The sequence below is a fragment of the Lonchura striata genome, chromosome 4, assembly GCF_046129695.1.
Source record: "Lonchura striata isolate bLonStr1 chromosome 4, bLonStr1.mat, whole genome shotgun sequence".
NCBI lineage: Eukaryota > Metazoa > Chordata > Aves > Passeriformes > Estrildidae > Lonchura > Lonchura striata.
Genome location: NC_134606.1, coordinates 8,777,486 through 8,802,974, shown reverse-complemented (window position 1 = coordinate 8,802,974; position 25,489 = coordinate 8,777,486). Strand labels below are relative to the sequence as shown.

The 25,489-nt window shown below is 45.7% G+C and overlaps 1 protein-coding gene across 3 annotated transcripts in view; it reads left to right on the top strand.

The window, feature by feature from the left end:
- Positions 1-9,462: 9,462 nt before the first annotated feature.
- The window catches only part of MXD4 (MAX dimerization protein 4), a 40,671-nt gene continuing 24,644 nt past the window's right edge, over positions 9,463-25,489 (top strand). The window contains exons 1-3 of one of the 3 annotated variants that reach the window (XM_021550769.3): positions 9,463-9,607; positions 10,224-10,320; positions 19,486-19,515. In XM_021550769.3, the coding sequence (XP_021406444.1) occupies positions 9,544-9,607; positions 10,224-10,320; positions 19,486-19,515 (191 nt within the window). In that variant the 5' untranslated portion in view covers positions 9,463-9,543. Of the gene's footprint in view, positions 9,608-10,151; positions 10,321-19,485; positions 19,516-25,489 lie in introns of all 3 variants that reach the window. The other 2 variants (XM_021550767.3, XM_021550768.3) reach the window with 2 other exon arrangements.

Sequence of the window (25,489 nt, the reverse complement as noted above, 5' to 3'; positions counted from 1 at the left end):
CTTTCCCATATGAGGGAGTGAGTGGTGAAATGCCCTGTCCCAGTACTGCTGTGCAGTTGTCTGGTACAGGTCCTACCATCCTCAGCACATTTGAAAGGGTGAAAAAAGCAAAAATCCATCCCTGTGTTACCCTGGTCTTAGTGAACAGGAGCACTATTTTGTGATGAAAGCCCTGAACTGGATGAGAGATATCCAAGTCACTACAGGTATCTCATTCCTCCAGTAATGAGATCCAGGGATTTTTCTGTGCTTCTACTTCTCTATGCATAGGGAAGTTGTTATATTCATAACAATTTTCTCATACCTTTACCTGTTTTCTCTGTTGACTGTAGGGTCTTCAGATTAAGCAAAGCTCTCTTGCTCTTGTAGATCATTTAGACCAGTCTCCTGTAGATACCAAGAGACCAGCAACAATGAAGAAGAGGTGAAAGAGCTGCCAGTGTCCTGAGAAGGTAGAAAAAGGAGAATCCATTAAGTAATACCCTGAAACTTCTTTTCTGTGGGCTGATAAAACACATATTCACTTACACAATGCAGATGCTGTCAGAGAAGCAGGAAGTCATGTCCCTGGTGTTGAGACTGTGCTGTAACTGCAGGGAGTCCAACACCTTGGATGGGGCTCAGGCAGAGAATCTGTGTCACACGAAAGGAGAGGAATGGAAACAGCATGAAACCATCAGCAACAAAGGAAGGCAAACAAAAACAGGACAGAAGGGATCAGAGACATAGAGCCAAATACAAGGTAAAAAAATAGACCTGTGGAAAGCTGGAAGGAAAACAAATAAACCAAGTAAGTTAAATTCTGCCCCCATTTTTTTCCATCTCACTAGCACCTTGTAACTGAAATTTTCTCTCAATGCTAGAATCAACACAGAGTGTGTCACTCTACATGACACTAGAAGTGTAAACATCTGCCTGAGATTAAATCATAGAATCATAGAATATCCTCAGTTGAGAGGGGCCCACAAGGATCATCAAAGTCCAGCTCCTGGGCCTGCAAAGGACACTCTAAGAGTCACACCATGGGCCTGAGAGAGTTGTCCAAATGCTTGTTGAGCTCTGTCAGGCTTGGTGCTGTGACCACTTCCTTAGCAAGCCTGCTCCAGTGCCCAACCACCCTCTGGGTAGAGAACCTTTCTCTAATATCCAGCCTAAACTTCCCCTGGCAAAATGTCAGGTCATTCTCTCAGATCCTGTCCCTGTCACCACAGAGCAGAGATCAGTGTCTGTCCCTCCTCTTCCCCTCTCAGGAATTTGTAACTGCACTGAGGTCTCCCCTCAGTCTCCTCCAGGCTGAGCAGACCAAGTGCCCTCAGCGTCTCCTTACACGGCTTCCCCTTGAGGCCCTTCACCATCCTCGTGCCCTCCTTTGGATGCTCTTTGATAGCTTTATATCCTGCTTATATTGTGGCCCCCAAAACTGCCCCCAGGACTCGAGGTGCAGCCACCCTAGAGCAGAGCAGACTGGGACAATCCCCTCCCTGTCCCCAGTGGCAGTGCTGGGCCTGCTGCCCCCAGGACACAGCCGGCCCTCCTGGCTGCCGGGGCACTGCTAACTCATATGAATGTTTGCATTTTGCATAGATCACATTTTACAGACACAGTGCTGTATGGGTCCTGTAAGGCTGGGTCATGACCACTCCATACTACAGTATCTTAGATTCTGGTCCACAAACACTGAGTGCAGTTTAGGTGGTGCTTTTTTTGGCATGCAAAATTGCTTTCAGCAAGCTGTACCTTTTGTGGAGGCCATTTCTTTTCCCCTCCATGATGTCAAAGAAGTTTTTTGGGATTGTTGAGCAAAGATCTTCCCTTTGCTGAGATTCAGTGCCTCATGCAATGCCTCAAATCCAACACTCAGCTTGAAGATTTAGCTGGGAAGTATTACAGGGAAGATGCACATAGGATCAGTTGGCCAAACCTGTGCAGCCTAAAGAAAGTGATCACTAGATCAGTCCTATCCACAAAGCTATAGCTGGAGTATGACAACATTTAGATACTTATTAGCATGTTTGGTTTCCCATTATCTAATTAATTGCAGATTTCACATTTTCACACGTTTCCTGCTTTTCCATGTGTCAAATAGAGTAAATGGCCCGTCACCACAAAGTGATGGTATTGAATTTGTCTCTGTTCTGTACCTGGCATTTTTTCCTCAAATTGTGGCAGAACTCCAAGGCACAACAGTGGCCCAGGAAGTCTTTGGGTGCTCCATCCCCTGCCTGGGGCTGGAGCCAAGCTGGAGGTGCCAAAGGCTCCCCAAGTATCCCAGCTCACTGTCCTTACCAACAAAACATTTTGCTGATATCCAACCTCCTTGTTGCAATTTAAATGCATTGCTTCTTCCTCTCTTGGATGCTGAAAACTGATGATTTCCTGCTTGCAGTAGCTTTTTTTTTGTTGTTGCATAAGGAAGGGAGCTTGTTACAGTCATTCCACTTGACTCTTCACTCAGTTTCCATATTCATACCAATAAAAAAGTGGGAAATTGTCCTTCGTTTAGGTGGAATAAGAGACTATAAGACAGTGTGAAATCAATCCCATAATATTTTATTTTAAACCATACGGTATAGATACAGCTCCTACAGTGTGCTCATCTAACATTCAGTTTCATTTCTCCATAGGAATAATTAGCTGGCAATGAGAAAAATAATTTGATTAGGCCCACAACTGATTAGAGGCTAGTGCATAGCCTATTGAAATAAAGAAGATACAAATTGATTTCAGCATGTTTTGGGTGAGCCTGTCTTTCAAAGCAAATAGAGAGATAAGACAGCATCTGCTGAGTATTCACCTGCCAAGTCTTTGTGCTGATCTCTAATTTTAGGTCCTGCAGGCAAGTGTCCAGGTTATTTACCACCTGGGCTCTTTTGGTCTTCTCTCAAATGTGTGTATTGATGGACGAGCTCTCTTATCTACACCACAGTAATACTGGCCCAAGTATACCAGCAGCATGAGGCCCAGGATCAATACTGATTCCTCCCTCATTCAGCTGAACAGCATTTTATTTGTCTAATTATTAATATCTATTAAATGCCTGAACTGGAAAAATCTCGACTAAGCAGTCTAAAATGAGTGAGTTGGACAGGCTATAGACATGCAGAGTATTGTCATTACTGTACAATATGGGATGTGCCTGCAATCTTCCCATCACAGATTCACTTTCCATCACAGCTGATACAAATGATAGGACCCTATGGCTGGCAGCAGATTTGCATCAGACACATTAGGTATTATTTTTTCCCTAAAGGGAACAGAACTCAACAATTTGCATACATAATTGCTGCAATTAATTAATAATTTTAAAAGCAATAATTAATAATTAAATAATTTATTATTGCTGTAATTAATATGTTACAGATATCTGTCCTCTGATAAAACTTGTTCCCCCATATAGGTATGCATGCACTTGGTTCTTGAAGAATGGGTTTATGGAAAGACATCTCAGGTAGAGCTCTAAATTAGAGCCTTCTCATTTAATTAACTGATTCACACAGACTAAAACTGAGTAGATTTTGCATGTCCATGCACCCAGGTGAGAAATCTCCATGCTTAAATTTGTAAATATAACTTTTTATTTCTTGGTTCCTCCCCTGTAATGAATATACTATAAATTAATGCCTGCTAACTACTTTGTTGGTCTCCATAGGATGCATGAACTCATTCTTCCATATCTGGATGGATTTTCACACCAAAAACCAATACAAATTCATTGGGGCTTCTTCCTATAACTCAGAAGTCACGACTGACAGATACACAGGGCACAGGTACCTTGGGTAAGAAAATGCTATTTTTTACATTCAGAGGATAGATGTAATTGAGACTGTGTTACCACTGCCTGATTTTATTCATAAAGCTCACAGCTTCCTCCCTCCTTTAGTGAACAATCTGTTTGCTACAGACAGGCTGGTTTCAGCTCCGTTTGGTAGCACAAATGCACAACCCTGCTCTGTTTCTCTGTCTGTCCTGGACTGCAGCAGGGTGCTAAGCATCAAGGCAGCTTAGAAGATGATCACAGTGAGGTAGAATATTCTTTTACTTCTATATGATGTGCTTGTGTCAAAGTCACCCAACAAGAAGGCCTGATTTTATCAGCTAAAGGAGAAATGTTCAATTTGCAAGCTCATTCAAGCAGTGACCTCAGGCAGATGCCTGTGCCCCCAAAAGCACTCTAACAAAGTGGGTCTGAGCCATGATTTCTTCAAAGCCTCTTTGCACTGCACTAGTCTCTATATTTTGTGGAAGCTTAATGCAATACAAGTGTACACAAGGCCCCTTGTGGAAGATTAATGCAATACAAAGCCTTTTTCCTACACCAAGGGAATGTAATAAGGCTATGACATCTCTGAGATTCAGATCTGAAATAACATAACAAATCCTTACTCTGCAGTATATCATAGTGCCATACAAGCCAGACTGGGCACTGGGGTGCCCAGCCATCCTCCCAGCCCTTGCCCTGCCTTTGCTCAGTGACACTGGCCAGTTGTTTTGCCCTATCTCATTTATTTTTTGTCTTTTAAAATGAAAGCAGCAATACCACTGCCCCTGTAAAGTACTTTCAGTGTGGAAGTGCCAGAGGGAATTTTTTGGATAACGGTATTTAAAATTGCCAGGTTTAGCCAGAGCAGGATGATGGAGTAAAGCAGTGTCTCTCAAGCTTTTCAATCCATGCTTCACTTCAATCAGTTAAGAATAATTTCATGCCTGCTCACAGGAATGGCTGCAGGCCTGGCGTCAGGGCACTGCACGTCTCACTGGTTAGGGAGCGCTGGTGGAGAGGGGCATGCGAGCTCCCTGCAGCCAAACTCTCAAGGACACCAAGATACAAATGTTGTCTTTCAAAATAACAGCAATTAACAGGAAAAGAACCTTACAAGGGACTGGCATTCAGTTTGAAGTACTTTTTCTTTTTAGATTTGGCTTTCAAGCATGTATGTACCACAGCAGTACGTAAGCCTGTGCTAAATCCCAAGCAAAATCAGGAAAAATCCAATTGTTTTGGGAAAGCTGGTGATTCAAACGCTGCAGCAAACAATTGGTCAGGCCAAGCAGCAAGCTGGACTAGTGAACTTCACACAGAGAGCCCAACGAATCCATGGAAGCCACTCAGGTCCCCTAGAATCCACAGTATCCATACTATTTGTTGTTGTGATCCTTGGACCAAAGATCCTCTCCAAGCCAACATCTGGGTGCAGCTGAAGGGGTATGACAGGTCGAGGACCAACCCAGAAACCTCATGGGGTGAGGTTGCATAGACATGACTCCTTCACAGGACACAGTTCCTCAACACTGCAGCAGCAACTCAATAACCCCAACACCCCACATATCTTAATGTCATGTAACCTCAGCTCCAAGGTGTGAAAGTAGCTCTCTGATGGGCTGCCCCCATCTTCAGGCACTTTGAACTTAGAGAAACCACCCCAAACTTAAAGTAAACCACACATAAAATAAAGTGATGAGTAAAAGCCACGTGTGCACCAGTAGCAGTCTAGATACAGGGCCAAACAGATGCAGTGACACCTGCCATTTGAGATCAGGGCTGGAGAACTGCTTTACTTGGCAGAGTAAATAGAATCAGAATGTCTCAAACTGGGCTTGGGCACTGACAAAATTGTTACTTTTGAAACTTCCTCCAAAAGTTCCACCTTCAATATTCAGGTGTTTTGGTTTCTGTATCTAGGAAACAGAGCTCATTATCTGAATCACAAGTAAGATGAGGAATAAATGGAATGTGAGATACTGAGTCAGGGAGATGAAACTTGTCAGTGCCAGCCCTGAGCACATAGATCCCCTCCTATGTGGGCAGACGAGTTAGTCTTTGCTAATTACTTAAACCTTGCAACACCCAAGAAAACAGAGGGATGGAGTCCAAGGCACAGCGAAGGGCTTAACTCTGGACAGAGGGACATGATATAATATGGAATTTTAATGGTAAAAGAAAGAAACATGCAATAGATACAATGAGCCAAATCTGAAAAGCAGGGTAGGTCTAATTATTTCTTTAAGGCCATATGTGGGAAATAGTGATTAAAGTTTCTTGAATTATTGATCATCAGCTTCAGATCTCTGCCCTCACCACAGCTTGGGGCAGTCAACAATTCTGATGTCACTGATCTTACATGCCAAGTCATGCCATAGGACAGATTTTGGAAAAGAAAGACACTATAACATTTAAAATTGTAAATATTACCATTCCAATCACCAAGTGCAGGTGGCAAAGAAACTGCAAAACAGCTCAGGTTTTTGGGTGTGGCTGCTGATGGATCTCGCTTCTGCTTCTAAATTCAAACTTTTTCAAACTTTACCATGAAGTGACAGCTACCCCTTATCACTGAAGGCCAGCTGTTTCTTCAGCACTCAGCTGTTCCTGCTGCTTGCTCTTAGAAATGGAAGAAAGCTATTTAGAGACACAAATCTGCAAAGCCTTCAAGCACACATCTATCTTAGAGCCTGTCCTTCAGTTCTTAAAGTAATTTGGGTGATCTTCTTTCACACCCATTTTACACTTATGCACCCACGTTGACACCACCAAAACTAGTCCTGGTTCCCTGCACAAATAAAACCAGATCCAGAACGATTCCTTCTAGGCATTTTAAAAGCTTTTGTGGCATCTCATGAGAAGGACTCAGTTGAGTTCACCCCTAGGAGAAATGATAAAACTCCTTAGGACTAACATGTTGTTGCTGTGTTCTTCTTCAATGCAACTACAGGTAAATGTGTGACAGTGTTTGTCAGGCATGAGCCAGCCCTGTCCTTCCCAAATGTGTGGATTTACCCTGGATTTCATCAGCAGGGGCTCTCTGAGTGTGTGGGGTTACATACACAGTTACAGTTCCAGCAGGATAATACAGTTTATGACTCCTGAGGCTGAGAGCCACCATGATCAGAGATCAGGTGCCTTTTGTGATGGCACTGGCCCCTATTTCGCACAACACTTTCTCCTGCACATAGTCCAGCTGGCTTCAGTGGTTCCTTACTTACCAAAGCAGCCCTTCCATGCAGGGAAGTGTGGAGGTACAAGGCCCTGGAAAGTGCCAACATCAATGTGAAGTTGTGCTCCATCTCCTTAGAACTACTGTTTTCCAAATACTTCTGTCCACATTTGAAAGCAGAGAGAGCAATGGTTTTTGCCTCGGGAGTGGTTAGGGGTGCTGAGTTTGGGTACTGGGGAGTGCAGGGGAGGCTGAGGGTGGCTTCAGTTCAGCAGCTGGATCACTCCAAGCTCCAAGGAGCATCTGGTGAGGGCAGTGCTCAGCAGGGTGCTCAGCTCGGGCTGTGTACCCTCCTGAAGCACAGTCTTGTGCAGTGTTTGTTACACCCCTGTGTTTCCAGAGTTTTTTTCCAGGTGAAATTGTGGTCTTACAGTGTGGTAGGGCAGAGCTTTCGGCATTCAGAGCCTCAGTAAATCTGAAATTATGGGCCTTCCCACAAGGACCTACATTCCTAGCACATTCATCTGCCTTTCTGGATGTATGACTGATTCCACAGCATGGGTACAAGGCAGTTTAAGATCATTTAGACACTAACACACAAATATAGGTGTTCTGAAGATGAGTAGAGAACACCGATGCCTTATCTGTGCATCTTTGCATCTTCCACATTAAGTGCCCTACGCATGTGTCAGGCAAAGGGAACTTTCTTTCCTGTGTGGACAGAGCAGACCTGTACATATATGGTTTCATGCTGTTTCGTAACAGAAGGCAATGTCAAGTAGTGTCTAAACCTACTTCCAGTTAACAGCAAAACTGCCACAAGGGTCAATGGATTTACAGTAAACACTGTACTGTCTCACCCACTTGCAGCAAGATTTCAACAGTTCAAGCAGCAAGTGGAAAATGTTACAGCAATTTTTTTTACCTTTGTAATCTATGCACCAAATTCCCTTCTGCCTTGTAATTCATAGTCACTCAGACTTTTCCTAAACAAATACAAAATTCTCCTAAACTACAATCACAATACTGCTTTCTTCACTGCCTTGTATTTTCTCTTATCTCTGATGCCTGGACCAAATGGCAGTAAAATGTGATCTGTGTTTCAGCAATGTTCGAGAGCCACATTACACTTGGCATCTGGGGCAACAAGATACAGACTAATACAAGATCAGGTGTAATGTATATGTGGCTTTACCATAATGCTGTAGAAACAGTAAACCATAACCCTTGTTTTAATCTGAATTGCTATTATCCTCTTAAAAGGAAACTCTGGCTGACATTTTTTGCCCAGAAATAAACACACAGGACAACACTGCATCCAGCCTATAAGCTGGATAGCTCTTTACCTAAACAGTTCAATGAAAACCAATGGGACCAGTTGTGTGCCCAAGTGCAATCCTGCAGAAGGACTGATTACAGGCTTCAGCACTTTTGGCCTGAAGATGTACCAATGTGTGATCACAGCACAACTTAAAATATGCCTATTTTAAAACTACACTTGCTCGTGTTAAAACCAACCAGTTTTAGGCAACAGCTGTGCAGCAGCTATCTGCGATAAGGATGCAGAGTTAGCAGCGCAAATAGGATGGTGTGGACAGGAAAGGTGCTGAGCTCTTCCTGCTCAGCCTGTGCGCCGGGAGCCAGGCTATTCTGGTACACGGCTTCTGTGTATCCAGATGACGAAAGGCAGCTGAATATGCTGGCAAGGGCTGGAGGGCTGGCAGGAACTCTGGCTGCATTTCTGAGAGCTTCCCACTGTTTCTCTTTTCCAGCAGGTTAGGCCATTGTGCAGAGTTCAGTCATTCTCTTACGTCCCTGTGCGTGTTTTTACAGCGCTGCCGTCTTCCTCTCTGCCCCGAGCACCGCAAGGGGTCAAGGATGCGCGTGCCAGGCACATTTTCACAGCCTCTCCGGCGTCCCGTTGGTATCTTTTTTGTATCTTTTTGTGTCTTTTTCGTTCCCGTTCATTTCCCGCCCTGCTGTCCCTGACGGGCAGTTCCGCCGCCTCACTTTCCCTTTTCCCCTTTTTCCCGTTTTCCCTCACGCTTGCCCCGCGCCCGCCCGGCGCGTGTGCGGGGGCGGAGCCTCCTGCGGCCCCGGCCTCCGCCTACCGCTTCCTCACGGCAACGCCACGCCCCCTCCCGCCCATTGGCTGCCCGCTCCTCTCTCCCCGCCTCCCGCCGCGCGGCACGCGCCTCCCGCCCCATTGGCCCCCTTCTCCGTCCTCATTTGCATGACGCCCCGCGCACCAATAGGCGACTGCGGCCTTCTTAACATGCAAGGAAGCAGCCAATGAACGGGCGAGGGGGCCGGGCCACCACGTGCTGTTGCTAAGCTTCGGCTTCTAAATTGTTACTACACGGGCAGCCAATGAGCGCGGGCGGCGGGGATCTGTCAACATCCCCTGCCCCGACGGGGGGGGGGACTCTGGCCGCCGATTGGCCGGGCCGCCGCCTCACGTCCCGCCCCGCGGCCGTGGGCCGCTCGCCATTGGCTGCGCGGGCTGCCCGTCTGCTGTGTGTCAAATGTAGGTTGAGCGAGGTGCCTTAAAACCGGGGGCTCGGGAGTCCCCGCGCGTGAACTCGGCGCGGGGGGCTCGGGACGGGCAGCCATGGAATTGAACTCCCTGTTAATCCTCCTGGAAGCGGCCGAGTACTTGGAGCGAAGAGACCGAGGTACAGGGCGCAGGCGGGCAGTCGGTCAGGCACCCGCAGGCGCTCGCAGCCGCTCTCGGCCTTTGTTGTGCGGCGGCCGGGCCGGGGCAGCGGCCCCGAGCCCGCACCTGCCCGGGGGGGACCCGGGCTGCGCCAGCGGCACCGCGCTGGGGGAGCACCGCTGCTCGGATCTTGGCTTTTTAAAAAATACAACCCCCCAAGCAAGCCAGAAGGGGGCTGTTTGTGCCGCCCTGGACGGGGACGGAGCGTGTGGCAGCGCTCAGGATCCCTCTCGCCGCTCCGTGTGTGGCAGTCGGTGATTGTATGGCAGCTCCCCTCCCCCAGCGCAGCGTGACAAGGGTTTGCATGATCCGCCTCGTTTTTAATGTGCACTCCAATAATCCTCCTAATTTCGACACTTCGGTGTTGTTTTTTTTTTTCCCCTTTGGTTTACCGAGTTATGGTTTTTGGTTTGGTTTTTTTTTTTTTTTGTCTCGCTTCTTTAAGAGATGCCAGAATAAAATCCAAACAAATCAACCGGAAAAAATTCTGTTCTTTACCCTAGCGTTCCTGCAAAGGAGGAAAAAATTGCATGGAAAAAATATATTGCCACTAATGCTGACTTTGTCCCTAGAAGCAGAACATGGCTATGCATCAGTGTTACCCTTCGATAGTGACTATTCCAGAAAGAAAACAAAGGCAGGCACCATGGCCAGAAAATCCCAGAATAACAGGTAATAGACGCACCGCTTTTTCAGAATGAATCGTCAGCTTTTCCAATGTGTCTAGCTTATGTGCAGTGCATACATTTATGAAAAATAATAACTAATCCAGTGTCTCGGTTTTCCCCATCCCGGTAGTCGCCATTTTTCCCCTGGATGGGCTTGGCTCTGTTTTGATCTCTCATATAAACACTGCCACGCGTACACCATCTCCTTAGTACTCACTGCACTTCAGACCCATCCGCCCTCATCGCTCCTTCTGCTCCGCGCTCGCCGACAGCGGCTTTTGCTGCAGACCTAAACACCATAATCGCCACCCAGATTTCTCTTTGCATGGCACCTAATTTCCCCCCCGGCATTCATTTATAAACTACAGGCAGCGAGCCGGCCGCCTCCCCCACGGCAGCCGGAGCAGATGCAGCCTCCGGTTGCGGCGGCGCTGGGCTCCGGGGCGGGAGCGTGTGCGGGACGGCGGGGACACTGCGCCCGCCCTGCGGGCTCTCCGGGAGGCGCGGGGCGAGGAGCTGCCGGAGCGAGCCCGACCTCCCCGCGGGCCGTGCCGCAGCTCCGCTCGCAGCCTTCCGGCCGGCGGCCGCACGCAGATCGCCGGGCTGCGCGGCTCGCTCCTTGTCGATCCCGGCTCTCGCCGCTCCGCCGCTCGGTTCCGGCGCTGCCCCGCAGCCGCTACCTGCGCTGCGATGGCAGGAGCCGAGCGCGGCTGTGCGCAGGCTCTGCAGCTTTGTTTGCTGCTCGGGCAGCGGCTGTGTACGTGCGGGAGGCTGTCTGTCTTACGGGGACACTGCCGGCCCTGCCCCGGAGCGAGCCCAGCCCTGGGCTCGGCTCTGCTCCTCGGGGCTGCTCCGGAGAGGAGCGGGGACCGTGCCCTGCCGGGCCTGCTCCGTCCCGGGGCAGCGATGCTCTCCCCAGCGCAGGCTCCGCTCTGCGTGGTCATGCTGGATGGTGGCTCCTGTAGAATAGCCTAAAATGAACTTGCTTTGCACGTGACTTGTTTTCCAAAGGAGCAGTGAGTCTCGGCGGGCCCGCTCCCGCTGCTCCAGCGGGCATCCTGCGGCCGGGTCGGCTGGTGCTGGGGAGGTGCCCGGCAGACGGCCAGGAGCTGCTCGTGGGGCACCAAGGTGCAAACCGAAATCAAAAGCTGACGAACTAACTCCTTCCTTGAGCAAAAACACGAGCTGCTGAGCGCCCTGGTGGTGCCTGCTGCGGCCGAGCGGTGTGTCTGGAGGATTACTGAGAAGGAGCAAATTGTGTCCCCATGCCCCTGCTCCGAGCAAGGCAACCATTTTGGGGGCTGCTAATTACAGTACTACTTCGGTTTTAGTTTTAGTTGAATTCTTTGTCTCATCATGGAGCATGAGAAGACAGTTCATTTTAAAAGAGAAAGTCATCAGGAGTGGGAGGAGTGTCTTGCGTCCTGAGACACTTTGCTCCTTAAGATTTTTAATTATTTTCATATAAAGTATGCTCACTGTCTTTAAAAAAATTTAAAACACATTTCATAAGGTGTAAATTTCTCCTCGAGTAGTACAGATTTCTTGTCTTTCTCTTGCATTCAAGAAATCAGTGTTACTTACAGAGCTATTATTCCATCGTTTCCGTTCTTAGGGCTCTTGTCATCCACTGCAAAATAGTTATTTGTCTGAATTGTAAGCTGCTTTCAGGAGTTTTTAGGAGAGGATTTGTAATCTATCAAACACAGTAGAATTAAAAGATTTCTGGTTACAGATTTGCTAGTGTTATTGAAGTTGAGGCGCACACATCCACTTGCAGTTACCTTTCTGCTTTTCTTTCTGCCTGCAGATTTGTATTTATTTACCTGTTTAGTGTGTTGTTCTATTCTCACTCTGTAGCAGTGCAGCCTTCAAAAACGCCATCCTGCAAGGTTTACATTTACTCACACTTTCTTTTCTCCTAGCTGCAGTGATGAGTTGAGGGATGGGTCATGGTGTTACAGGACAGGACAGTGCTTGTCAGAGAATGGTTTCCAGTGCAGGCACTGCTGGGACAGTGGCTGGTTTGGTTCAGCATGGGTACCAGACTTGCTGACCGGTGTGGGAAGCAGAGGGACGTTGCATTAATGCATCTCACTGTACCTTCAGGGACAGAGGGGCAGCAGCAGGGCTCTGTGAGTACCTCTGCATTGTCTTTATGGGCTTTGTACCCATGTCCAGCAATCGTTGCTCACGTTTGCCTGCACACTTAAATTTGCAGGGGAGAAATTATCCCTGAATTTAAATATGCAGGGCAAAATACATGATGTACACCAGATCACTGTTTTATTATTATTTGGAGCTTAGAGGCTATAGGGGCTGAGCCCCAGACTAGAGTGGATTTTTGGAAACATGGTTAATTCTTCCTAAGCAACTCAAAGATTAACAGAGGGAGACGACTGGCCAAAGTTCAGAGGATCTGGGGTGGTCGTGGGTGATGTGAACCACCGAGCAAAGTGTTTGTCCATATTGTTCCACTTTAACCATTTTCCAGACTCACTGGGTTTGGAGCATTAGATGCAGGGAGGCATCTGATTGCATACATGTCTGAAATTCATGCCTTATTATTTCATTGTTTTTCTGGATTAAAAATACATTTGGAGGAGTAGGAAAGGAGCAGCTAACTGCACATTTCGGATCTGCAGGGGCATTGTTGTTTTCATTATCTATTTTTGTATCCTGCTGCTTGCAGCATCTGATCAATTTAAAAAGTGAGAGATGTATATATGCACATACGTTGGTTTTTTCATGCCTTATGAGGTATACATATAGAAAAGCATGAAAAACATCTCCTTATTCTTGGAAAATCAGAAAAGAGGGGAGGAGGAGAAAAACTGTCAGATGTGAGGAAGCCTGGCATGCTGTACTCTTCTTTGTTCTGTGTTTTCCCCCTCGTGTGCCTGCCTGTGGGGGGAAGAGCGTACCCCGTGTAGCACAGGTGTGCTGGCCAGGTGCTGTGGGCTGGGAGATGAGCAGGGATGGATTCCAGCTGCCCTGGGCTTCAGCAAGGGTGCTGATGGACCCCTCCTTCCTCTGCTGAGGTGCTGGTGATGTTCATGTAAGAAACTGATGAGAGGCCTCCATCCCTTGTGGATGGCTGGCGAGGCCCAGACCCACAGGAGAAGGGGCAGGAGACTGCCAGCCCTTCGGACAGGATGCTCGGCTCTGGGCTAAAAGCTTGCTGGCCTCTTGACTGCAATTGAGTGAGAAGTAATTCTGGCAGGTTGAGATTTATGCAGGGAAAAATACCAGCAGAATTGCATTTAATTAACCAAAATCTATAAGCTTTCTGTCCGCTGTAGGAATTTAACAGTTTTGCTTTGTCCACTGTTAGCTTTGAATCAAAATTAAAAGTGGTTGTTAGCAGTTTATTGATAAACAATATTATTGGTGTTATTGGTAGCAATCAGATACAGTTTTTAGCCATTTCTGTTGCATATTAAAATGTCTTGATCTTACATGTTTTCTTCTCAGTTTCCTGTGATGTGCCCTTTCCCATGTCACACAAACCAAAATGCTTTGTTTTCTTTCTGGTTTGCTGTTTGTACCATGTCCTCAGCTGAGATTCAGACTTGTTTCCCCCCAGTAATTTTGACCAAAATCCTCTGGCAAATGAAACTGGATTCTTGTTTTGTGAAGAGGACAGAGATTAGAGAAAGCCACAATATTATCTTTTGCAGGGAGGTAAACCTAGGTCACATCTTGTTACAATAATACTTATCAGGTACTTGACTACAGTATAATAAATGTCTCCGCAGAGCAGTGGCTGTATGTAGTTCCTACAGCAGTGCCATGCAGTCTAATAATTCTTGTTAAGGTGTACTTAGAATTAAAAAAGGCATAAAACAAAGAGCTGGATTTATTGCTGTTGTACCTTGGAAATGTTAATAGCAAATATTAAAAAGCCAAGCTTGGTTTTTGCTCCAAAGAAACACACAGGTGACACGTATGCGATGTGCCGAGGAGGAATGCGACACAAATCTGAAATTTGGTGACGTTTGCTCACAAGGCAAAGCACTCTTACAGAGGAACATACCATCCTGCAGATGACTGGGCTTTCTTCTGCCCTAGCTGCAGTTTCACTCACCAGGTGTTGGGTACCTTGAGCTGTGTGTGGGTTTGAGGTGTGTGTTTGCCCATCCACCAGGGAGCTCAGGCAGCTGCTTCACTGTGAAAGAGTCAGAAATAAGGTAAAAATGAAAAGCAAAATCTTAGTGTTAGATGCCAGTCTACTGAGGTCACAGTTAAATTTACTTTCAGAGAAAGGAATTGAATGTCGGTGATGCAGTGTGTTTGGCCTGTTAATTTAGGAGCTGGTTTATTGAACGAGGGGGAGCAAAATAAATGCCAGTTTATAAATATATCTTCTGTGTCTATTAATTAATTAATATTTTTGCTTGTATGTTATATAAATAGACATGTACTTCGTGCTGTGTTCTGGCAAAGGGTTATATGCAGAAAAAGATGAAAGCAGCATTTGGATTTTCAAATAAAAACAGAGCCTAATGTCCAAATTCCTCTGTTGATGTTGGCTCGTGGAGGAGGTGAACCTGTGGCCCGCAGAGCGAGCCCCTTGCTCTCTGCAGATGTTTTTCTGTGCCCACACTAAGCAGCTTAGGGATCGGCGCCTGATTTTTGTTTTATTTTTCCTTAATTTTTTTTTGTTTTGTTTTGTTTTGTGAGAGGCCAAGAATGAAACACTGCAAAGCAGACTCTGCAGACCCAGCTCCTCTGAATTTTCACCTGGATTTTTGAATTCGATAGATCTTTCTCATTTGCCTTCCTGAAGCTAGGACAGCAATTGATATTGCCACATTTGGTTTCAAAATAATGCATTTTAGTCCCAATGTAACAGCTTTCACCCATCGACCTGTCACCCTAAGGAACTGCAGTAGGTCTGCAATGTTTGGGAGCTGCTCTGCTTGTGCAGTTGGGGAAAACAAATTGCCACCGTATTAGAAGCACATTCAGACCTGGCCACTGCAAACATGTGGCAGCACCAACTTGAATGTGATCCTGGAGCCAGAACTCTGCATCAAGGCTGTGCCAGTGTGCCTGGTTCCCAGATCCCAGCTGAATCTGCAGAACCAGTTTAATTTTGCTATGAGGAGAATACAAAATTAATTTTTAGTGGATTAATTTGGTACAGGCTGTTTCTTTGACAGGCTGTAAGCAATGTGTCCAGTTTGAAATGGAAAAAAACAACAACCCAGAAGCAGTGAATAATAGGCAGAATGTGTGCTTATGTTCAGGTTTATCTGTGCTTTGTGGAGTGAACTGTAGTATTTCCAGGTTCATTCCACAGCAGGTTAGGTATGTGGACAGGGAATTTCCTGGAAGTGATTCTGGATCCTTCCAATGAAAAGCTGCGCAGCAGTCGCATTCACATGAGACTGCAGGTGTAAGCTTTGTGCTTTTACCCACCTGCACTTCTGGGAGTGGGAACTGGATGCAGACACTTAAGGTGTAGCACCTTGTAAAGCTTCCTGTTCTCTTTGTTCTTACTTTTTTGGCCTGGACAAAAGGTGAAGTGCTGGCAGTGTAGTTCACATGGCTGCATGACCTGAGGTGGAGTTGTACATGGGCTGTATCACACCCTGGCAGTTCTGCCTGCACCAGAAAGCCCTGGCACTGGTAAGGTGTTGCCACTGTTTCAAGTGCTTGGTTACCTACCCTGCTTTGCTTCCTGTAGTGCTTTAAAGTGCATTGGCAACTGGAAGTGCATTGGTGAGTCACGGTCTAGACCTGCTTCCATTAACATGGGGCAGTAAATGTCAGCAGCATTGCCATACATCCCTGCTTTTATCAGGAGCTGCTGGCTTCCTGCTGAGCAAATGCCCTGTCTGGTGGGGTAGATGGATGGAGGAGTAGGGAAGCTGAATACTGAAACAGGCAGGGCATTCCGCATACAGAGGAATCTCAATCTAGCGTGCCTGTGACCAGATCCTGCTGGCTCACCCATAAACTGGCAGCAGGGGAGGTGGAGGGGCACTTGGCTTTTCTGTGTTAGTCTTGCCATCTCAGTTAGCACCTGTCCAAATTTCTTAGGTGTGTCTGCTGAATGTTGAATCAACCAAAAGCTGAAATCCGATACCAAGAATTCTTGTTTGGGGAAAGGAAGGTGGTGGACAGGGATGGCTCTGGGGTGTGCTGTGCGAAGTAGCACAGGATCTTGCAGACCAATGGCTGCATTTCCTTGGTTCCTCCTTGTTCCTTCAAATCTTCTTTTGACAATTTTTTCACAAATAAAATTTATAGTCAGTGAACTGCTTGATATTTGCTAAAGGGATACTAGAGCTGTCTCAGATCAACAGCGTAGTCTAAGCATCAGCGTTCGTTATCCCTTCCTTCTGAACCTATGATTTTGTGGGTTTTTTGTTGTTGGCTTTTTCCCTTTATCTGAACCTTTTTACCTTTTTTTCCTCACTGCTACTCCCAACTTCCCCAAGCTTTTTGTGGAGATACAAACTCAGTTGAGTGAACCTAAGTTAAACACCAGAAGTCTTCCTTCTCTTGAAGCCATTTTTGAAAGGTTCCACAGGCCATTTGCCTGCAAACCACAGCCAGATAGCTGTCTCTCCCTTATAAATACGTATATACATATATTTTATTGTTGTGACATACATCTTATCTTTACTGAAGTAATGAAAGACTCCATTTTGAAACAGGGTACTGGGTTGTGTGGAGACCAGTTCTTATGTTTTTTCTCTCAATTTAGGTTGCATAAACAGCAGGAGATGTATATTCTTGCAATATACTGTGCTGTAGACAGTGAAGGAAATAAAAACCAGTATTTCAAGAGAAGTTCATCTCTTCTGAAAACAAACTCAACCAAAGACATCCCTGTTATGCTTTGTAATAGGGTATTTAACGTGCTCTGTAGATGGAGCAATTCTCAGGTAAATGGACTCTTGGTTTTGGTTTCTACCTGGGGTCTGAAGGTTGGGGTGTTAGTTGGCCCCTGACACCTCCTGAAGTGTGTGGCTGGTGCCCACGTTTGCACACTGCAGGCGTTGCTGAGGCTTTTGTGTCCCCAAGAGCTCTGCCAAGAGGCACATGGTCACTGCTGCTCCGTTTGGCAGCTGGCACACCCACGGCTGTGTGCTCCAGAGCTGCTCTGGCAGGACATCCCTCAGGAGAATGCCAGGGTTACCCTTCCTGTGCCACAGGTGCTATGTAGGTTTGCTGTGTGCAGGACTGTCAGCTGCTTGTGACATCTTCTCTCAGCCTAGCTGAGAGAATTTCTTGGCCGGTGGTTCCTGTGCTGTCCCCGTGTGTGCTCACCAGAGCTGCAGGGAGCTGGCAGCTCAGAATGGGCCAGTTGGAGTGATTGCATTCACCTTTGTGTCTAATTGCCAGAAATGTCAAGGAGTTCATGTCATAGGGAGGAATCCAGGCTGGCCTGTATTTCCTCTCTGGTTTTAAAGTTCCCTACAAACAGTGCCTTTGACAGGCCTGTTGAGGGTGTTTGGGGACAATGGTTCCCTATTGAACTTGTGTTTTCCATGTGTTTTCATAAAGACTGGTGGATTTAGCATGGTCTTTGTCAATTTTTGTGAACATTGGTGTGGAGAAATGATTGTAAAGGAAGTCTGATCTCTGTGCGGAGAGTAGGAGTAGAATATAAAAACAAAATCATCTTAAGATTGACCAAGCCCACCTTGCCCTATTAATGTAGCACAGAAAATGTGTTTAACAGTTGTAGTGTTGCTGCATTGGTCAGGAGCACTTAAATGGCCTTATAGAAATACACACATTACTTGATCATGGCTCACTTGATGCAACAAAAATACATAAAGAATTCTTAGGCTTTTGAGAAAAAGATGCCTGGTAATGGTTGACATAACTGATGTCTTGAGATGCTTTATGGTGAGAGTAGATTAGCATCAGTGCTGAACATTGTATGCATTTCAGTTTTACCTGCAGAGGGGCAGTTCACTTGGTTCCTTGCAGGATCAGCAAGGAACTGGCCTGAGATCAGTTACTTGTGGGTTTGTTCACTGGATGTTTCTTGTGTGAGCTTTGCTTTCTTTTTCCCTCTTTATGGCCAGAGTGATGTTCTGCCATCAGTCACACCCAGGTACAGAATCCAGCAGCTCGGTGTGTGCAGGGAGAGCAGGACAGCTCGGCATGGGCAGCATTTGTGCAGGAAGGCTCCCTAATCCCCCTGGGATGGCTCTGCTCCCTGGGGGGACCGTGCTCTTGGCCTGTGCAAAGGGACCTCACTCTGCACCCCGTGCCCAGCTGCAGGCTGGGGTTGCAGCAGGCTCCAGCAGAGCTGCTCTGACATAATCTGCCAGCCCAAAAAGCTGCCACCGCCTCTGCATCGTTTGATCCTGATGCGCTGGGCATGTTTTCAGCGGGACAAAACTGAAAGTACGGAAAATTGCTGGTTCTGAAGCGGCAACAGTAACTTCGTTTTAGGAATGTTTTTAATCCAAGCTGTGTAAATAAATAAAATGAATATTTTTAGCTGAATCAGTTTAAAAAAAAAAAATCCTCCAAGAATTTAGGGCTGCCTTCTAATGGCAAAGAAACAGAGGCATTGGATTTTTGGAGAAGAAAAAAGAAATCTTTAATCCAAGTAGATTGGAAAAGGATAACATGCTGCTGTGGTCAGTACAGGGACTATGATTTTTTTGGGTTTTATTTTCTCATTGTAGACCGAGAAGAATTAAGAGGATTCCTGTTTTGTTGCCATTAAGATGTCAACAACAACATCAGTGATTAGCTGCTGATTTTTCTTTCTGCATTTCCATGGACTTGAAAGCTGCTTTTTGGGTGCTTTTTGCTATTACCTGTTCCCATTTAGATCTTGGAACACTTTCTGCATCCTCATAATTTTTCTTTATGTATAAAAATCTCGTGGGCTGTTTTCATTACTAACCTGCTCAGTTTTTAATGTTCATTTCTGTCTCTGGATGTATAGAACACTAAAAATGCAAATATATTATAATTCCCCCCAAACCTACAGTTTACTCATGGAAATTAAGTTGATACCCTGAAGAATCTAAAAGTGAACCAATTTAAAAGAAAAGCTGTTTCATAATCCATGTTAAATACGTATTTTAAAGAAGTTTTTTGCAACTTATGCAGGTATTGGCTTTTAAATATTATGAATCTTGGTTTATTTTTCGTTTCTCTAATAGTCTTTTTCTCTTTTTAATAGGTCATCACACAACGAACTAGAAAAACATAGGTAAGTTTTGAAAAAAAAGCTCATTGAAAGATATATGGCTGACCTTTGAATTACTGTGTTTATTGAAGAACATTTTGTTGAAATTGTTTTGATTCTGCACTGAATAATTTATTAAGTTGGTTTTGGTTTTTTTATCAACTAAAATGTAATAGTTATAGTATTATTTGGCTTTTTTTCCCCCATTGTTTGGTACGCTCTTTTTAAAACATCCCTTATAGTTAGCTTTGGACTGATTAATGCAGTAACTGGTTAACCGAATTGTTACTAACAAAGAATCTGATTGCAGCAACTCTTTGCTAGAGGTGTTAAATGCTGTAAGTACAAAGTATTTTTGTGATTAAGGTGAACGATTTTCGGGAACAATGCCGTCAGTCATACAGGGTTATTTTATGTTTCTTTTAAAGTATGCCTAAAATGCAGTTAATTTTCATCTTGCATCATGTGAGTACCTACGGATCGGTTTTCCCCCTCCGTCTGTTTCGGTGCTGGTGCGTGTCCTGCCCGGAGAGCTGAGCTGGGAACGGGAGCGGGAGCGGGCAGTCCTGAGCCGGCTCCGGGAAAAGCCGCACTGGGCCGGGACAGAGCTCAGAGCCGGCGGGGCAGAGCTCGGGTTTGCCCGATCCGGAGGCAGCGTTCAGCGGGTGCTGTACCGTGTCTCGGTGTGTGCAGCAGGGCTCCGGGAGCGCTGCTCCGGCGGACGGGACAGCGGGGCCGCCTGGCTCTGCCGTTCCCCTCCCGCTGGGCCACCCTCCTGCGGCCGCTGCCTTTCACTCCCCGTTCAGGCAGCAGCATAAACGCCCCTTCCGTGGGTTTTGTTATTTTTTTGTGTAGCTTGCGGTCTTTTGGGCTTCGTGCATCCAGAGAAAGTGAGGGGAGCGTGTGTGGATATGATTTAAACCTGTTTGCATGCTTCAAAATACGTGAAACGTGGTTGATGGCACAATAAGGTTGAACTCATGGGGGGTTTTTTTGTGTTGTTCTGTGGCTGCAGTTATGTAGCAGCTAGACCATCACTTCCCTTGCATGCTTACATGCTTTCCTGTAGTTTAATTGTAATATGAGTAAACTACAGCTCTGCCTAATAGCCACGTGGTCCTCCTAGAGATGAGAGGGACTGGAGAAGTCTGAAGCTCACAAACACAGGCCTGGGCTGTAGAATGCAGTGCACTGGCTGAGGCAGTGACATCGACAGGGCAGAAGTGCTGCTGACAGAGTCTTCAGGGAAATAACTGCATGTAAAATTCTGTCCTTCAGTCGGTCACACTTCTTTAAAAGAGAAACAAAAAAAAAATTGGCCCCAACTATGATTGTTTCTCATTCTGTTCAGTTTCTTTGTCTCCTCCTGCTTCATCATTAAGAATTTACTTTCATTTGCATATTCCTTTTCTTTTTCCTTCAGTTATTTTCTTCTTCTTCCTTTTGCTCTGCCTTAACATGTTTAAGCAGCGCAGTAAATGAGGCACAGCAGCATTTGCAGCAGATGCAGGGCCAGAAGGAGAATCTATTAATTGTTCAATCGCTGATGTCACTTTCAGTTCTGTGTTATATCTTTGTAGTAGATGGACCATATAGTACTTGCCTTGCTACCTTTTCTTTCTTTGCCATCTCAAGGTCAAAATAGGTAAACTGCACAGTATGCCTTGTGATTATACAACTAATGTTTCTAACTGCTGCTGCTTGCTGTGCCTCCTGCAGTTAAACTATACTTGAAGCCAGATTTTTATTATTCCCGGTGAGAACCTGCAAATTAGTGCAAGATCCTTGTATGTGCAAATGGGTGTTCACAAAAGCAGATGAGGTGTGTACAGTTCTAGCTGCCTGATGTATTGGTGTGAAAGACTCCTGCAATTTCTATTTTCTTCTTTTTAACAGCCCCCTCCTCCAGCACTGTGGGTGTATGAGCAGATAATACAGATCCTAGTGTTTTTCACTGTGTTTAACTAAAATTACATTAAGATCTATGAAGTGTCTTGCACGGTTTAATGGAAGATTCACAGCCGTGGTGTGTCCCTGTAGCAGCTGGGCTCTGCAGCAGAGCCTGTCTTCCCCCTCCGGTGCAGCCCTGCCCTGCCAGCTGGGAAGCACTGGATGTTGGATATTGATTTTGGAGGTGTCTCCTTTCCAGGACCAGCGCCTTCGACTCAGCAGTGCCATGATGCTGCTCTGGCAAGGCACACCCGGTTATCTCACAGGAGCCTGTCGAGGAGGAGGAGAGGAAAGGCTGCGCGTGTCCTCCTCCGTGCCCGGTCCCTCACGTGGTGTCTGAGGGCTGCACTGCCTGCTGGAGGGCAGGGAAATGGCTTCCTCATTTGCACAGCACTTGTGTCCTGCCTGAGGGTGGCCAGTAGCTGGAAAGACATGGTAGCCATTCACTGTACATGGTGCTGTGTTGGGTTCTGCACTGCTGTTGCACATCAGAGGTCTTATCTCCGGTTTCAGTGTCGGTGGGAGCGGCAGAGGTTGACCTCTGTGTGTGCTGGCTTGGCCATTAGGCACTACGACTTTATTTTGTGTTTTGTACTGTTGGGTCTCCTTTCTGTGTGCTCTTGAGGGGCTGCTCAGAGGCACACTAAAGGAGGAATGTATTTCCAAGAAAAAGAAATCTCATTATATGATAGAATTTAGATTGTATTTATGGTGAAGTGTTTCTCAGTGATTCATACATGAAATTCCTTTTTATCTGCTTTAAGTCTTCCTAGAATACTCTGCTCAGAACTTTAGTGTGAGTTTGTTACAGGGAAGCTCTGTAAGGACTCATCCCTCTAATGGCAGTCTTGTTTTGGTCCTGTGCATTTAAGGTGTGCATCTTGGAGCCATGAAACTGGAAAACCCCTAAATAAAAAGCAGGAAGGCAAGAAATCTTCTATCCCAGGGACAGCTGAGGTCCTAGAAGATATTTTAATAATTACACAGGGCACTTGGATGTAACTAGTTCCTAATGACAAACATGTATATTCATGTAGGTATTTTTTATTGTTTCCAGCCAGACCATTAGGTCTGTAGGCTTTCACAGAGCAATATAAATAATAAGTAAATTAGTAATCATGACTTTTTGCAAGGAAATTTTTAAATCGACCTGACAGCTGAATAGAGGAATTCAGTTTTCATAGTGTAAAAAAACACCCAAGAATTAATGAGAGATATAAGCTTCTATAAAAGACACAGCATAATCTCATTTATTCACATCAATTTATACTAGTTCTACATTAGAAGGTAAAAGCCAAGGTGTATCCCCCTGAAAAATGTGCTGAGATCTCCAGACTGCTCTGTGAAGGCAGGGAGAACCTTCCCTTGGCTGTTCACCTGTGGTCTTCTCCCCCAGCTTGGGCAGGGCTGTGCAAGGAAGAGTTCACCTCCTGTGAAAGCACATGGAGCCCTGACAGAGGATACTGGGATCAACCCATCAGGACTTCTTGGTGTCATTCAGTCCTGCCTGGCCATGAGGAGCTCTGCTGCAGGAGGGGTTCAAGGTCTTGCCCTTTCCCTGGCAAAGTCTTTGAAAACACCTCGTGAAACGTGATTCTTTTAAATAAAAGCTTTTAAGAATTAGTGAGGAGATGAATAAGTGTACCTCAAAATCAGCAAGCCTTGTGCTGCTGTCCCCAGGCTGGCACCATATGAGCTGAAGAAGTGCTGTGTGATCTAGGTCCCAGGTCCCCAGGCTTAGATTTGACAAAAGCTGGTGAGCTGAGTCAGATGGAGGTAAAAAGCAGGTATTGCTGCTCAAGCTGAGCCTGCTGCAGAGTTGGCCTGGATCAACTGAGTGAGACAGCCCTGAACTTTTAGAAGTGCAGGAGCAGAATGGGGAATACATGAGACACAGTGATTTGCAAAACCCTAAAGATGGAAAAACCCCAAACCTTTCTTTCTTCCCAAAGGAGCTTAATGTATGTGTTGTGTAGAGTGCTGACTGAGGGAGACTCAGTGTTCCCTTGTGCACAGAAGGTAATACTGATGTAAGTTTTGTGCAGTCCTTAAAGCTAAAATCTTGCCAGAATTAAGTTTCTATATTGCATCATCATGTGCATGAATGGGTATCTCTACAGAAACACTGGCTTTGATGAGCAATATATATTTTCATGGGAGCATTATTATGTACAACATTAGCTGATACAGAAAATAGAGCAGGTGCCTCTGAAGTTAAGTACTGATAGGTGGTTTTCTCATGGAGGAATTGCACATTCAAGAGCAAAGTTACATTAATTGGTACATCAGTTTTACCAGATGTACCAGATTTGCTTGCTGTTTGAAGTTTATATAAGGTGAGAGAATGCCTGTATGGATGTCCTGAAATCTTCTGTGGCTCTTCATGTTAGTAAACTGCAGGGTTAATGAAAAGCATGTTGCTGATGCACTTGGAAGTTTTGAAACAGAACTGAAAGGTCACTGAAATAATAGCATACCAAAACAATGGTTAATATTTATTTTTATTATGGGCTGCCTTTTCAAAATCACCAATTACCATTGTGGTTAGCAGTGTTATGCAGCATAAAGCTGTAACTGCATTGATCCATGGCGCTGAGCGGCTGTGATGCCACCACTAACTGAGGAAACCCCTGAACTGTGCTGGAGGTAAAGTCCTTCCAGGGGAGGATCACCCGTGTCTCAGTGCTGTGCTTCCTCAGGAATTTTACCCAGCCCTGGTTGCACACGGCTGCTCCTGGGTCCGGCTTCCTGCCAGCACAGCAGGAGGGGAGAAGCTTCCTCCTTTGGCCAGGTCACCTTCCTGAGCCAGCTCCCTGTCACAGGCACACCCTGATGTGTCACGGGGAGAGGGTGGGATGGCTTCTTTGAGTGACAGTGTTAATTCACAGTACCGAGGAGTTACTTCTCTGTCAGTTTAATGTTTTTCCTAAGCATCCAGTTTTGGCTGCTGTTTCCTGGAAAGTGCTGTGCTGGATGGGTCTTAGTGACCTGGGAAAAGATCTCATTGTTATAATGGGTCTATAAAAATTGCTGCCATTTCTAGGATCTGTCCAGATTATACATGAGCCATTCAGATAATGTGGCTGTTGGGTTAGTGGTGGGAACCACGTTGTCTTGCTAGCAGAATCTAACCTCTGTACTTGGTCTTTCTTTTGGTTTTCTTGTCAAGAATATAACTTTTTTTTACACCATCTGATGGGTGTGAAGTGGTTTATTACAATTCCAGTGACTTGCAATAAACATACCTTTGCACTCCTTAACCAAGGTAATATCTTAGGGATGTGATTTGACTTTCGTGAGCTGAAAGCCACCATGGTTTGGGCATCTGCTCCCCCTCACCAGCTATGACTGCTTCTCTGAGGCTTCCAGCTGTAGTGAGCAGGTGACTGGTGTTGCCTCAGCCAGTGCAAGTGTGAATGTCAGCTCAAAGCCCCACTTAGCAGGCATTACAAATCTCTGTAATATTTTTTTTTTTTTTTTTTTGCGCAGCTTGTTTAGCAAAGTCTGTAAAGAACTGGACCTGCAGAACTGAGATTTAATCCAGTGATTTTACTGAAGTGACCCATGTTTCTGAGTCTGACAGATTTGTGCAATTAAAGAGATTGGAAGTTTTAAAATTTTGTACTGAAATGGTGTTTTTTCCTCACTGTTGCCCCATCTCTGGGCAGTCAGCAGGTGTCTGGACCTGTGACATGTCCTGCAGTACTGCTGCAATAGCTGCTGTGGATATTTATGCACTGAACTGTTATCTTTTCAGTGCACAGAGCAGCTCACCTGATGGTACACCCCCAACGAATGCATCTTCCTACCTACACTGCTGGTTTGGAAAGGAGGAGTGTGTTAAGCAGATGAAGCTTGACAATTTATCTGCTCAGGAAGTTATATTACAGGTATCAGAGATGTACACATACTCATGCTTTGGACAAAGCTGCTATTTGCAATGAAAGATGAGACTAAAATACAGTTTGGACTCAATTATTATGTCCTTTTTCCTGCTGAAGTTAGCTTTGGACTGTGGAGTGAGTGGAGTTCTGGGTCTGAGCTCCAG